This window comes from Choristoneura fumiferana, chromosome Z (genome assembly GCF_025370935.1).
Source record: "Choristoneura fumiferana chromosome Z, NRCan_CFum_1, whole genome shotgun sequence".
Taxonomy (NCBI): Eukaryota; Metazoa; Arthropoda; class Insecta; order Lepidoptera; family Tortricidae; genus Choristoneura; species Choristoneura fumiferana.
Genome location: NC_133472.1, coordinates 32,749,562 through 32,762,985, shown reverse-complemented (window position 1 = coordinate 32,762,985; position 13,424 = coordinate 32,749,562). Strand labels below are relative to the sequence as shown.

The following is a 13,424-nucleotide window of genomic DNA, read 5'->3' as shown; positions in this document are numbered from 1 at the left end:
AATGATGGCGATTTTATATTTCCTGCTGAATCAATTGATCGGACAATACATCGAATGAAACTAAGTAGACTTGAGAAAACTTGTTATTCAAGTTATTCCGACTACGGCTACTTAACTCATTGGTACACGGACGATGGGATTTTAATTCCTCGGTGTTCGGCCCGTCCGAGCATGAGAGACTTCCTAACTGGATGCGTTCTGCGTCCTCCGTTCTTGTCAGCTCATAGGTACAGTCAAGTGCGAAAATAACAAAATAAGTATCTATTCGAACCACTCAAAAATATGTTACTACGGCCTTATTGCGTTGGAATAAAAGTGTGGTACTTATTTTTGAAACTTTGAATAAGTTCATATTTTTACACTTGACTGTACATAACTAGTTTGAGGAAAAGCCGAGATCAACTGCTTGATGCTTGTTGTTTCTGATGGTTTAGACCTTGATTTATCTACATACTCAAACATAACGTTTCGAAAAATCAAAGATGTCTTGGCTTATAAATGTCAATATTCGTAACACTCGAGCGTTGATCACTACTGTTCCCGGATTTCTCGGAGATAGTTTGAATAAAATAATTTTAGTTTGGAATGGTATTTTGCTACTCGTACCCATTGCCATCACTATAGTAGGTACTTTTCGGATAGGATGGGTACGGTGACACAGTAATTGGGTTAGTCTCACTTCGTCTAAAAAGCAACTGGTCTATGTAGCATGTGGTCTAAAAAGCAGCTGGCCTAAGTAGCAAGTGGTCTAAAACGCAACTGGAAGCTGGTCTAAAACGCTTTTCGCCTAAAACGCAACTGGTCTAAAAATACAACTTTCTCAACAAGCGTGTCTTAAGAAGTAAATGGATTTGCACCTGTATTGAACGACTTATACGAAATGGTCTTATGGATATTATTCTGCAAATGTACCACTTACCCGACACTCAGTGTGATCGTCATTAACGCCGACTGTGAGGTCAATTACCCATAAATCTGCTCAACGACTCATGGAAAGTTTGATTCAGTTGGTTGTGTCTAGTAGATATAAAGTCCAATTTTACCTTCAACTCTTTGTAGAGTTCTTTCAATTTTCAATCAACGATCATGCTTAACTTGTAGATTGTGAATTTGTAATGTCGCATAAACCGGGCGCTGTTCTTATTAAGAGAAATCTTAGAGCACAACTGCAAATGGCTGTAATTCTATGTCGGTGAAAGGCCTCTCTTTGTTGCAGATATTTAGTAAGGCCGTCGCCTTTTTCCGCGCAGAAGACGTTTGAACGCCACAATAGCCGTCGAAAATCAAACATAAGTTTTTGTTCTCAAGCTTTAATTCAAGCCCAGGGTGCATCCAGTAGAAGAGGATCTGGAATGGGAGCAAACTTTAATCAACCGCGAGCTCCACCACTCTCCACTACGAAAGCCAATTCGTTATCCTTGCCAGATAGTCCAACCATCATTACTGATTTTAGAGGACGGTCCAACTCGCTCAGAGTTGTAGACGATATACTTCTACGGAGATCTAATTCTTTACGACAAGGTCTCAGCGGCGTCGGCTCCCGGCGCAGAAAAAGCAGTCTTGAAGAAATTGGCATATCACATTTTAATTCCTTGTTACAACATCAACAACAACAGCAACAACAAAATCTAAACGCGATTAAAATAGCTTTAAATGGTAGTATAGGGTTGGAAGTTACGCCGCCGGAGGAGACCCCTCCGGACCGCTTCCCGGGTAGCATGCCGCTCGGAGGGTACCAGGAGGTGGCCGCGGCGCTGCCCTCGGCCTCCGTTGGCCCCCTGGCCCCATCGCCTGCTCCGGATACTCAGCATCTACAAGGAACCATTGTATGATACCATCTTATGTGGGGACGACGACTGAGCTCCGTTGTGAGAAATAGGTGGACATAGAACTAGCGTCATCCGCTGACACTTAGAAATCCACTATTACATGGAGCACAGTAACAACTAGTAGCGTCTCTACTTTTCATGTAGTGAATTTATTAGCCTTGTTAATTGAGTAAGTGAAACTATTTTAAAGATAAAAATAATAACGATAACTAGGAGTGGTGTAGCTAGTCGCTACAGAAGCTGTGTAATTTAAGCGGGATCAACTAGGTACTATACATAAGCGGCATTATTATCAGCATAGTGCTGAAAGTGTAAATAGCAGAGCTTTTTTGAACTTAATAAATCAAACGTATATGTAAATAAGAGAAATCTCATGAAATGTTACCTGTAAATACATAAAATAGAAAAATATTATACTGAAGGATTATCTTCTTTTTATTTAGATTTTACTGACCAAAGGAAAATTTAAATTTTACAGATTCCGTAATTATTATATTAATAATATCCTATGATATTCAAAAATGATCTTATTGTTAGTAGAATAGTTAGCAAAGACATATTTGACTCGCACATGGAATGGTATACAATTTAAGAAAATGACACGGTTTGGTTATCTTTTGTTATAGAGCTTATATTATCAGACAATATTTGTTACAATACTTGTAATCTGTTTTATATACAATATTAAAGAAGTAAGTCCATTTAACTCTGTAAGAGTATCAATAGTTGCCTTTTGTGTATATTACGGAGATAAACATAGATTGAAAATAAAAATAGTTTCATTTCTTTTTTGACATAAAATGACTTTAGGTATAAACGTGTCTGCATCTCCGTCCTACCACCTCTAAGATATAATACTGATATAAAACAATTAGTAACGCGAACGGAGAGGGATTTTAATGCACAATGGGTGGTAAATAAGGAAATATACAGAGAACGAATATCTTGTTCACTGCTATTTAAATGATTATAATAATTTACCAGGCAACCAATATAATTGGATAGAAGTGGCCCCCATGAAATGAGAAAAAATGAGATGCATGTTGTTCATCAATCACCATGAATAACTGAATGACCACCACACCACCATGATACTACGACCACCTGACCAGCATAATTGTGAATAAGTTTTAATATGAGTGAGTCTCACGGTAGTTTCATGTTCAAAACATGTTACACGACACTGCGCCATCTCCAAGTTAACAGATGCGTTAAAAAGCAGCGACCAGGTGCGTCTATTATTAATATTATTACGTCTTATTGTGCACTCTTTCAAATATATATATAATATTTATATTCATTGTCACGTTTTTTATTTTTTACTTCCTACTTTTGTCAATCGAAATATTCCCAATGTTTACGAATACTTCTTAATGTTTCCTAAGTAGTCCACGGGAATAATTCGGAAACTTTCCCGCCAGCAACACTACTTCCTACCCTCTTTCATATAGTTGGTATTGGAGGACAATTTTGCCAGTGTCTAGTAGGTTTTGCCGTTGTACGGTAAAACAATTCTAGAAAACGAAATATGAGACGTAATGGTGGATAAACGATGACCGAGAATCCTCTTTCATATTAATTCAATTCAATTCTTGAAAGTATCTCTATATATCTTTATCATATCTATTATAAATGAAAATAACTTAAGTCCACGGCCATAGTCTTAGCCAAGATGCCATAATCTCTTAATAACATTCAATTTTCTTCAGTTTCAGTTGCTGATGATGTTGGTAGGGCGGCTTTGGCGAGTGAAGTTCTTTCTCTCATTGTGGAAGCGAAATTAACGAAACAACAATATATGATAATTAAGGAGTTTGTTTCGAACACGTGAGACTCACTCATTGTAACGGATAACTCGATTTAAGGCGTGCGGATACGTTACAATATCATTTAAAAGGGAGTTTGTTAATTCTAAATTAGCTTTTAATTTATAACCTAGATATTTTTATGTTATTTATTATCAATATAAATGATTAAAATAAAGTCCACTAATTATCCTTTTTTTAATAATATGTGTTTTTTAAACTAAAATAAGTAAGTAAGTACACTGAGCATTTAGTATTTTTGACGCACCTTAGTATGGACGAGGAACCAGTGTGCGTACCTACTGGGTACAACAGTTAGAGTTTATACGATAACAACATGTATTGCAACATATAATAAAAATACTAGTTAAGGGTAAAAACTACAAATAAATACCTACTTCCAAAAAGGAAAAATTACATTATAAGGAAATACAATGCGTGCTTTTTTTGCATCGCAGGAACCTAATACAGCCATAGACATAGATTTTTGGACTATGGCATCGCCTGTACTGCCCACTTCAGCTCCGCTGTATCCAAGAGGACCACAGAACTCTCCTGCACATGGAACACCACCGCCACACGGCCACCAACCTAAGACCACCATCAGAAAATTCGATCGCGCCAACACCGCCAGCGCGAGTCCATGGTGGGCGCATCCCAGCCCGACATGGGCAAACGCGTAGGTAGTCCGCGTCGAAGTCGCCGTCCGCTATCACACTTTAAACAAGCGGCGCTGAATTTTTTATGTAATGACGAGTCATAGCTCAATTTTTTCGTAAGGCAGCACGAGGATAACCTAGAGATTCAGAGACAAAAATTAAGGGTAGAGGAAAGATGGCAATTTATAACCGAGCAGGCCATTGCGGCACTGACGCGGACTATGGAAACTAGATTCCAGGCACTGGGTGACTTAATACAGGCTCGGACAGGTCATCGCAAAAATGACAATGATATTTATAACAACTTTAGACATAATTTTCGTGGGAAAAAAAAAATTTCTTAAAATTTCACAGACTATACCTAAATACTTAAGAGGCATAATAAACTTTTGATTTAACAAAAAAATTGAGAATTCCATGGTGTGTGTGTGTGTGTGTGTGTGTGTGTGTGTACGTTTGTTACTCCTTCACGCTAAAACGGAATAGAGAATAGAAGACAAAGTTTTCGTAATGGTGGGAAATCTGATTTCGGCATGCCAACTCCTCAAAGAACAGGGGAGTTATCCACGGATTTGCTCAGAGAGTTCAGTTATGACAACGTTACTTTGGGGGCTCAAAATGAACCCCTGTTACTACCAGAGCAAAGACGATCTAATTTTGAGTCTGGTTAGTAACGGAGAAGGAGGCTTTTATTTTTAAGACGCACCAGGGAGTGCGGTAAGACATTCTTATTAAATTAACTGCTAGCGCAGTTGCGCCAATGCAGGGATATCGCGATAGCTGTTGCATCATCCGGTATTACCGCGACCTTGCTTAGCGGAGGAAGAACTGCTCATTCAGTGTTCAAACTTCCGCTTAACCTTGCGAGTGAGGAAATACCTACCTGTGAATTAGCATGAACAGGGGCCGCGGAGCTCTGTTGGAGCTGTTTGCACATTAATAAATAATATGGGACGAATGCACAATGTCACACAAACGTGCAATTGAAGCACTCGATCGTAGCCTGCTAGACATTCGCGGCAATCGTAGTTGATGGGTGGCATGGTAGTCTTGCTTGCGGGTGATTTTCGACAGACGCTTCCGGTCAACGAAAGAGGCACTGCTGAAGACGAAATTAACGCATGCCTCAAGGCTTCACCAATGTGCACAAAGGTAGAGATAGAGAAACTTCACTTCGCTACTAATATGAGAGTACAGCTCTACAATGATCGAGTCTGGGCTCTTTACGCAATGGCTCCAGGAGATTGGCGAAGGCCGCATGGTAACGGATGCGGAAGGCTTAGTAAAATTTGAAAACCATTTCTGTAATGTTGTTAGCTCGGAAGACAACCTAATCAATGAGGTGTTTCCGAACTTACAACAAAATTTGAACAACGAGCAGTGGTTACGTAGAGTGGTTACGAGAGAGCAATCGAGGGCGCCTAAAAACGAATCGGTATAAAAATTCAATAAGAAAATTGAGGTGACCACATAATATATGTCTATCGACACAGTAATGACAAGTGATGCCACGACTACATATCCAGTCGAGTTTTTCAATTCATTAGAGCTGTCGGAGATTCCACCCCACAAGTTAGAGTTGAAGACTGGTGTTCCCTGTTATACTAATGCGCAACCTGGATGCCCCAAGATTGTGCAATGAAACTAGGTGACGCATTACGGAACTAAAAAGAAGCATTGTCCAGGCAACGATTCTAACCGGCGAAGCGAGAGGGGAAACGGTATTAAATCCACGAATACCGATCATCCCAACAAACTTTACCTTTCAATTTAAACGGTTGCAATTCACTTTAAAAGTGTTTTTTTTTGATAGCGATAAATAAAAGCCAAGGGCAAACAATAAAAGTGGCACCCCCTGTTTTTCGCACGGGCAGCTCTATGTTGGCTACTCGCGTGATCGAGAGCCAGAAATCTGTGTATTACACGCAGACGAACAAAAATCTCAAAACGTCATTTACAGAGACGTATTGCAGTAGATTTCCGTAGTATATAATGTGTATAAATAGGAATAGGTAAGATTAACTGCTAATAATTTTATCTGTAACTTTCTTTTGTGACCAATAAATATAAATGTAAAAAGATCTGTTTCTTATAATAATGTGTTTGTTTGCTCGACTCCAACGCCTCGACTAATTTGTGCCTAAATTTGGCATATGACTTTCCTCATTTACGTGAGCGAAGCCGCAGGTAAAAGCTAGTATATATAATAATTATTAGTGGTATAATGTGTGTATAATGTGTTCCAAAGTCGAACAAAAAGCCGTCATCGTAATGGACAATGCCAGCTACCATTCAAGACGCGAAGAACTATTGCCGGTCACAAGTTGGCGAGAACAAGCCATGCAAGAATGGCTTACTTCTAAAAGAATTGCTGCTTTTGACAATAAAGAAATTAAAGCGCAATTACTTACTTGCAAAAGTAAAATATGAGGTCTAGTACCTGTCATACGTCACTGACGAAATGGCGAAACAGGCTGGTATTGAAGTTCTGCGCTTGCCACCATACCACTGCGAGCTCAATCCTATCGAGCTCGTTTGGGCAGATGTGAAAGGATAAGTTGCTCGAAACAACACCACTTTTAAAATGACAGGTGTCAAAAACTTGCTAGAAGAAGGCCTTAGCAAAATTGACGCTTCATAATGGAAAAACTGTGTCGATCATGTAGTCAAAGAGGAAATGAAAATAAGCGTCCTGGTCGACACCGTAGATAAAGCAGTAGACAGTTTTATAATCAGTGTAACAGACTCCTCTACGTCTTCATCATCAGGGAACGATAGTGAATCGCAAATAAATTAAGAACCCGCATAAGTACGAAAAACTAGAATCTCGATGTTATTAAAGTTGATTTTGTTAAATGTTTATTTTATACAGGGTGTCCCAAGAAGTAGTGATATACTAAAGCCGGGAGATAGAGGACCCAGAGGGCTATCTGAATCACCCCCATGTATGTTCCGCGATTTTTCGTATTTTCGGAGTTATGACTTTTTTTTAATTTTTCACCTATCGCCGAGTACGATGAATTTTTTATTTATGGTGACGTGAATTATTGCGGTAGATGCTTGATTTTTTTTTGTGTGCTAAGCTGATAGATAGGCCAATTCAGTATGGTAACATTTACTATCGTTAGCTCTTTGAATAGAATAAAAAAAAATTAAATGCCAAGATTGACACCCAGAGTCACCTCACAAGTCAATGAGGAAGCGGATACCAGGGTTATATTTCACGCTGCACAACTCCAAAATTACCGGCAAATAGTAATATATGCGTCCGATACAGATATATTGATTATTGCTTTAGCAAATATACACAAATTAGAGGAGAAAAATATTTACTTGATTTCAAAAGGCGCGCCTGGACAAAGATATGATATGAACTGCATGAATTGCACAAAATTAGCCAACATTTTGGGACATACATTGTGTCGCGCTTTACCAGCATTTCACGCCTATACTGGGTGTGATTACACCGCCAGCTTTTATCGCCAGGGAAAAGTGAAACCTTTTAATTTGTTACAAAAAAACAAACATTTTCAAAATGCGTTCCAAAATTCAAATGAACAATTCAAGTTATCTGACAAACAAACCGTAAATGCAATTGAAGAGTTTACAGCTTCAATGTATGGGGTTAAACATTGTAAAAGTGTAAATTCAGCGCGATTGTTACTTTTTCATAGAAGTTTTGCAGCCTCGCATAATACAAAACATTTTTTAAATAAAGTAAAAACTTATAGTTCGAATACTATAACACCGTGTTGGAAGACAAACAGAATATTCTGAGATCAACATATGTTGCCTCTATGTGGCTTAATGCCACATTGAAAAAGATTGTGTGAAACTTAGTGCCACCGAGTACGGTTGGGCGTTTAATAACGAGCAATACGAACCCTTTTGGTTCGACGGAGAGCCTACTCCTTTACATGTCCATGATATAATCATTGATAGTGAAGACGGAGTCAGTGATCATTTTACGTCCGATGATGATGAAAATGATTAAATATCGCTCAAGAGCGATCTCAAGTGATAGTAATTATACCGGGTATGGTATTTATTCGAAGCAGCAATGTAAAGCAAAATGCTTGATGTTTGTAGCGTGACAGGCGACGTCAGTTATGTTCTAGGATGGCGTACATTGATAGCAGTATTTAATTTGTATGAAAAATGGAAATTCAAAGACTCGCATCCAAAGTGTCCTTCAGTGCCCATGTCTACTTTACGAGTACTCATACAGCCGTGTATCGATCATCGCGTGAAAAAATTGTCTTGAAATCGAACAGATAATTTTAATTACTTTTTGCCGTATGACGAAAGTTAAATAGTTAAAGTGTTGTGGATCTATTGGAACTACACCGCCAATGCCTTACTACGTGTTGGCTGTCGGATTTTTTGTGATGGTAATTATGAACACTTATTTTAATTTTATCTACGCTTGAAAGTAGTAGGTACCCAATAAATACTAACTAATTATTCTTTTATACAAAATAGAATTACCTGATATATATTTTTTTATTTTTAAGGCTTCAATTATGGCGCAACAAGTCCCTGAAAACCCACAGCCTAATTCGAATGTGCGTATCTAACAAAGTAACCAATAAAACGTCTGACTCTGCAGACGGAAAATAATATTACTTTATTTTAATTCCGATAGGCACCACCAACCAACACATGTTCTGCAAAGGTGATGTTAATATTATCCTTTTTTATAAAATAAACATTGTTGATAAAAGCAACTAATTTATTTTTCCATTAGTGCCAAGGAAACGATTGTAAAGCAAACGTAAGCAAAAAAGTACAATTACTATGGTTGTGTGTAAAGCCCAGTAGATTTTAATTATTTTTAATTAACTTTCATTACCTTATCACTATATTCAACAAGTTTGATCTAATGAGAAAATAATCTCCCTGGATCCATTTCTTAACAACTGGATGTAAAGCTGTATCAAGTGACAAATTATATCTTATTAGGTCCATATTTATTTAAAGAACAGATCTAATTAATTTATTGAATCAGCAACCGTACAACAGATACATCTGACAGCATGGTGTACGGTTGTGTTGCTCTGAAGATGAGCTCTGGTTGAGTTCGAAACGCGTCAGTGTGGTGTGATAGATGGGTTTGTGTGATTTGTGGGTATGAGTGTTCTTACAGTGTGGAGGTGGAGGAACTGCATGAACACACATATCTTACATAAACGTAACTGTCATAAGGTCGCGGGTGAGCAAAGTTATTGTTTAATTCATAGATCGAATTAAAAAACATTCATGTTTGATGAATGGATCTGTAGAGAACGAAAGTTCACTCTAGGACATAACTTTGTACGAAGGAAAACAAAACGATGGAGAATAAAGAATGATGGGTTTGGGACAATGCGATATAAAAATTAATGATACGGGGGACGCTTGGAGGGAGCAATCTTTATAAAAAAAAACCCCATCAAAACCATTTCTTTTGGGTTTCTATTTTTTATTTGTTTCGAAAAGAAAAAATCCGATAGAGCAACTAATAAAGGGGCTCTGGAAAGTTGCTGCAAAAACTATTGGCTCTGTGCACGACATCAGCGCCACCTATCGTCCGCAACTTTGCTGGCTCTGAGGCTCGACGTTTTGAAATTTCATCGCGACATTGTGACAAAAATCAAACCTATCACGTATTAATTTATAATACAAAATTAGTGTGATACCGTGGTTTGGGTGAACAAAGGGTTGTGAATTCATTTTAGTTAATTAAAGTTGAATGAGGTACGTAAGTCAAATTCATTCAAACGGTGTGATTTATTTCGGTTATGCCAGGGCTTGTTTACTTCATGTTTAGTTGTACTTTTACTGTAAAACAAAAAGATAAAGCTACTTTAATGGTTTCTTCAAATAATCGTGAAGATATATAATTGTTCTTGTATCGCTATTAATGAGTATCATTTTGAAGACCGGTTTTGTGAGTTCACTCAAACCAAATTACAACCACAAACCGTTCCGAAAGGAAAATAATTGTTGGTATCTGCTGGACATGTCCGGGATGTAGAGGAATTAAGAACAAAACAGGGACAGTGTTCAATAATTCAAGCTCGCACCATAAGACAAACATCTATTACTAAAATAAGGTGGTAAACATAAACAAATCTCTTTGTTAATGACAGATTCACATGAGTATGATAGATGACAGAGCCTACATTATTTCTACTTTTGGCCACTATGAGCGCTGCGATAGATTTCATTACCCCTGCCTAGTACTTCGCACCCAGCCAATAAGTAATGCTTCCTTAAGCAGCAAAATAACGTAAATACTTGTGATGTATAGATAATATCATTTAATTATATTGTAAATCTGTTTAAAAAAATATACCTCGTTGAGTTTCTTGCCGGATTCTTCTCAACAGAGGTTTTTCCGAACCGGTGGTAGATTTTTTTTGACATTCATAAGTGCTTGTTTTAGCCTAAATTGAATAAAGATATTTTGACTTTGACTTTGAACGCGATACAGGAGATACGATCTTCTGGAGAAGGTGTTGTTACGTATGATTCCTTATCCCAGAGGATACGTTTATAAAAAGTAGAACTACGTGTTGCATGCAGTAAGCGCACAGGGGAAGAGCAAAGCAATAGCAAATAAAGAAGTGGTGACAACAAACAACAATAATGCCTCAGGATCAGGCTTCCTAGTGAGCGTTTTTGTAATTTAATTGTTAAAGCCAATTTCAAAACTTACCTACATATTTCTTAAAGGTTTGTTAGACGCATTTCCTGATATATATTTTTTTCTTATATAAATAAATCCAATCGACTTTTCCTCTGATCGTAATATTTACTGATCTATATTTCTACTTGCAGAAAAAAATCCGAATCGCTTTTTTATCTGGTCTTATAACTGATCTATATTTCTACTTGTAGAAAAATTTCCGAATCGCTTTTTTACCCGGTCTTATTATTAACTGATCTATATTTCTACTTGTAGAAAAAATTCCGAATCGCCTTTTTACCCGGTCTTATTATTAACTGATCTATATTTTATATGGTATAAAATTTTCCGAAACGCCTTTATAACCGATCTTATTATTTATGAAGATAGATAGATAGGTTGGTCCAAATAAATAAATAGGTTCGTTAGGTTGCTTTACTCGTATATGCCCGAAGGGCACGCTGCCCAGAAATAGGAGCCCCATGACAACTGCTCTTTTTCTAAAAGTAAAAATTTATATCAATAAATAATAAGATCGGTTATAAAGCGTCGGATTTTTTGTACAAGAAAATAAAAAAATTTTTTTTACAAAAAGTAAACCGAATCGTCTACTTCACCTACATACTATGGGTTTCAATCCCTAGTCACCGACTTCGAGCTAGTACGTACCTACTTACCTAGAAGGTTTTGTAGTCGGTTCCATTTTTGTTACGTTTTACTTTTTTGTAAAAAAATTTTTATTTCTGTGATTCGTAGCCAAAGAACATCTCACAACTATTCCATTAAGCTTAGTTACGTTGTTTTATAACAGAGTTCCGTACCTTCTGGCTTCAGCATCAGATCAGTTCGAAAGAATCATTAACTTAAAGCTTCTTCTTAGTTGCTTATCTAGGTAAGTATATTAATCATATATTTAAATTTAACCCGTGAAATACTTGTTATGATAGTACTAGTTCCGTTGTCAAATCTGGTCTTCATCCTCAGTTCCACTTCACCAAATTATGATTTGCAAGAGCAAAATGCACGAGTTACTGCTAAATATATCCAAATTACCATAGGTGTCCCTACAATATTTGAAGATTCCCTCGATTTCCTTAAGATCCGATCATCAGATCCTAATTGCTGCTTATGGACCTAATGAAAGCATTCTAGAAGAATCAAAAAAATTTTTGAAATTTCATAAATGACGGAGTTCTGAGGTTACAAACATTAAAAAAAAAAAAAAAAATACAACCGAATTGATAACCTCCTCCTTTTTTGAAGTCTGTTAAAAATATCAGAAAATACGTCTATAGGAAAGAATGCGTTCGGAAATTATTATACAAGAAAATAAACATATCAGAAAATATGTCTACAGGGAAAGAAGGCGTTCGGAAATTTGTCTATAGGAAAAGAAGGCGATCGGATTTTTTTATACAAGAAAAAAATATATCAGGAAATGCGTCTAACAAATCGTTAACATATTATTGTAACCAAAACGAACCCTGCGCAAACGAAGACACGTCACAGCTAGTAATCAAATCAAATCTGCACATTTTACTCCCTAGTTGATTATTCACTTCCAGTGTACGGGAAGCATGTCCTCGGCTGTGGTAAGCTCAAATAAATATACAGTTGGCGTAAAATGGAAAGTTATCTGTGAAAAGAACCCTACGAGTAACTTTATTGCACAACTAAGTTGCAACTAAACCAACGTGTAGTTTCCGCGTTTGGATTTCTATACGAGCTAGTCTCTTTCCTTCATTCACGATGACGCGTGCCGTGGTTCTTATTACAGTGTCATTAATGGCTAATTTTGACAAAATCACGCGTCTTCGTGGATGGCACGAGGTATACTGCCACTCGTGGATCAAATAACAAAAAATATTTTTCACGACACTGCTCGAAAATGTGGCCATAGATAACCTAATCCAGTCAGTACCCGAAACTGCCCATATATGTACATTTAATAGCTGACCCATTTACGACTCGCAAAACACGACAACAATGTAATACATTACGGAAACAGGTCGTATCAATATATATATTTCATAGTACGATAAGACTTTTTAGAATATATTTCAGAATTTGACTCCCGGCGTGCTGAAACGACAATCGGACCAATCAAAAGTAATCGTCTGCCGGATGTGAAATTAAATAGACCAATGAGAATTCGTCATTTATGACCTTTATGAGGTGTTTTTTTTCTTAAACGCACAATATGCACAAAATGCTTGAATTTTTTAAGCATGAAATAAACGCCACAGCAATAATAAAACCAGAGGCCGTATTGCCTAACGTTTCTCACGCTCGCGATCGCAATACAATTACAGTTTTTGCGTGCAAAATCTGTCATTTGATTGCGATGGCGAGCGTCAGAAACGTTAGGGCAAGTATATCCAAGAAAGTAACCCTTCAGGAAAGTAGCCCGAGGTACACTAAAACCTAACAGTTAATAAAATCCTTAATTGAGGCCACTTAG

At 37.2% G+C, this 13,424-nt stretch overlaps 2 protein-coding genes across 8 annotated transcripts in view; both read left to right on the top strand.

The window, feature by feature from the left end:
- Positions 1–3,833, top strand: part of SLO2 (slowpoke 2) — a 149,259-nt gene extending 145,426 nt beyond the window's left edge. For all 3 annotated transcript variants that reach the window (XM_074097341.1, XM_074097332.1, XM_074097322.1), the window contains exons 24-25: positions 1,217–3,058; positions 3,539–3,833. In XM_074097341.1, the coding sequence (XP_073953442.1) occupies positions 1,217–1,832 (616 nt within the window). In that variant the 3' untranslated portion in view covers positions 1,833–3,058; positions 3,539–3,833. The remainder of the gene's footprint in view (positions 1–1,216; positions 3,059–3,538) is intronic.
- A 4,681-nt stretch (positions 3,834–8,514) lies between these two features.
- Positions 8,515–13,424, top strand: part of LOC141434827 (uncharacterized) — a 30,714-nt gene continuing 25,804 nt past the window's right edge. Inside the window, exons 1-5 of one of the 5 annotated variants that reach the window (XM_074097293.1) lie at positions 8,518–8,684; positions 8,808–8,858; positions 8,939–8,968; positions 9,041–9,067; positions 12,529–12,555. In XM_074097293.1, the coding sequence (XP_073953394.1) occupies positions 8,646–8,684; positions 8,808–8,858; positions 8,939–8,968; positions 9,041–9,067; positions 12,529–12,555 (174 nt within the window). In that variant the 5' untranslated portion in view covers positions 8,518–8,645. Of the gene's footprint in view, positions 8,685–8,807; positions 8,859–8,938; positions 8,969–9,040; positions 9,068–12,528; positions 12,556–13,424 lie in introns of all 5 variants that reach the window. The other 4 variants (XM_074097309.1, XM_074097283.1, XM_074097275.1 and 1 more) reach the window with 4 other exon arrangements.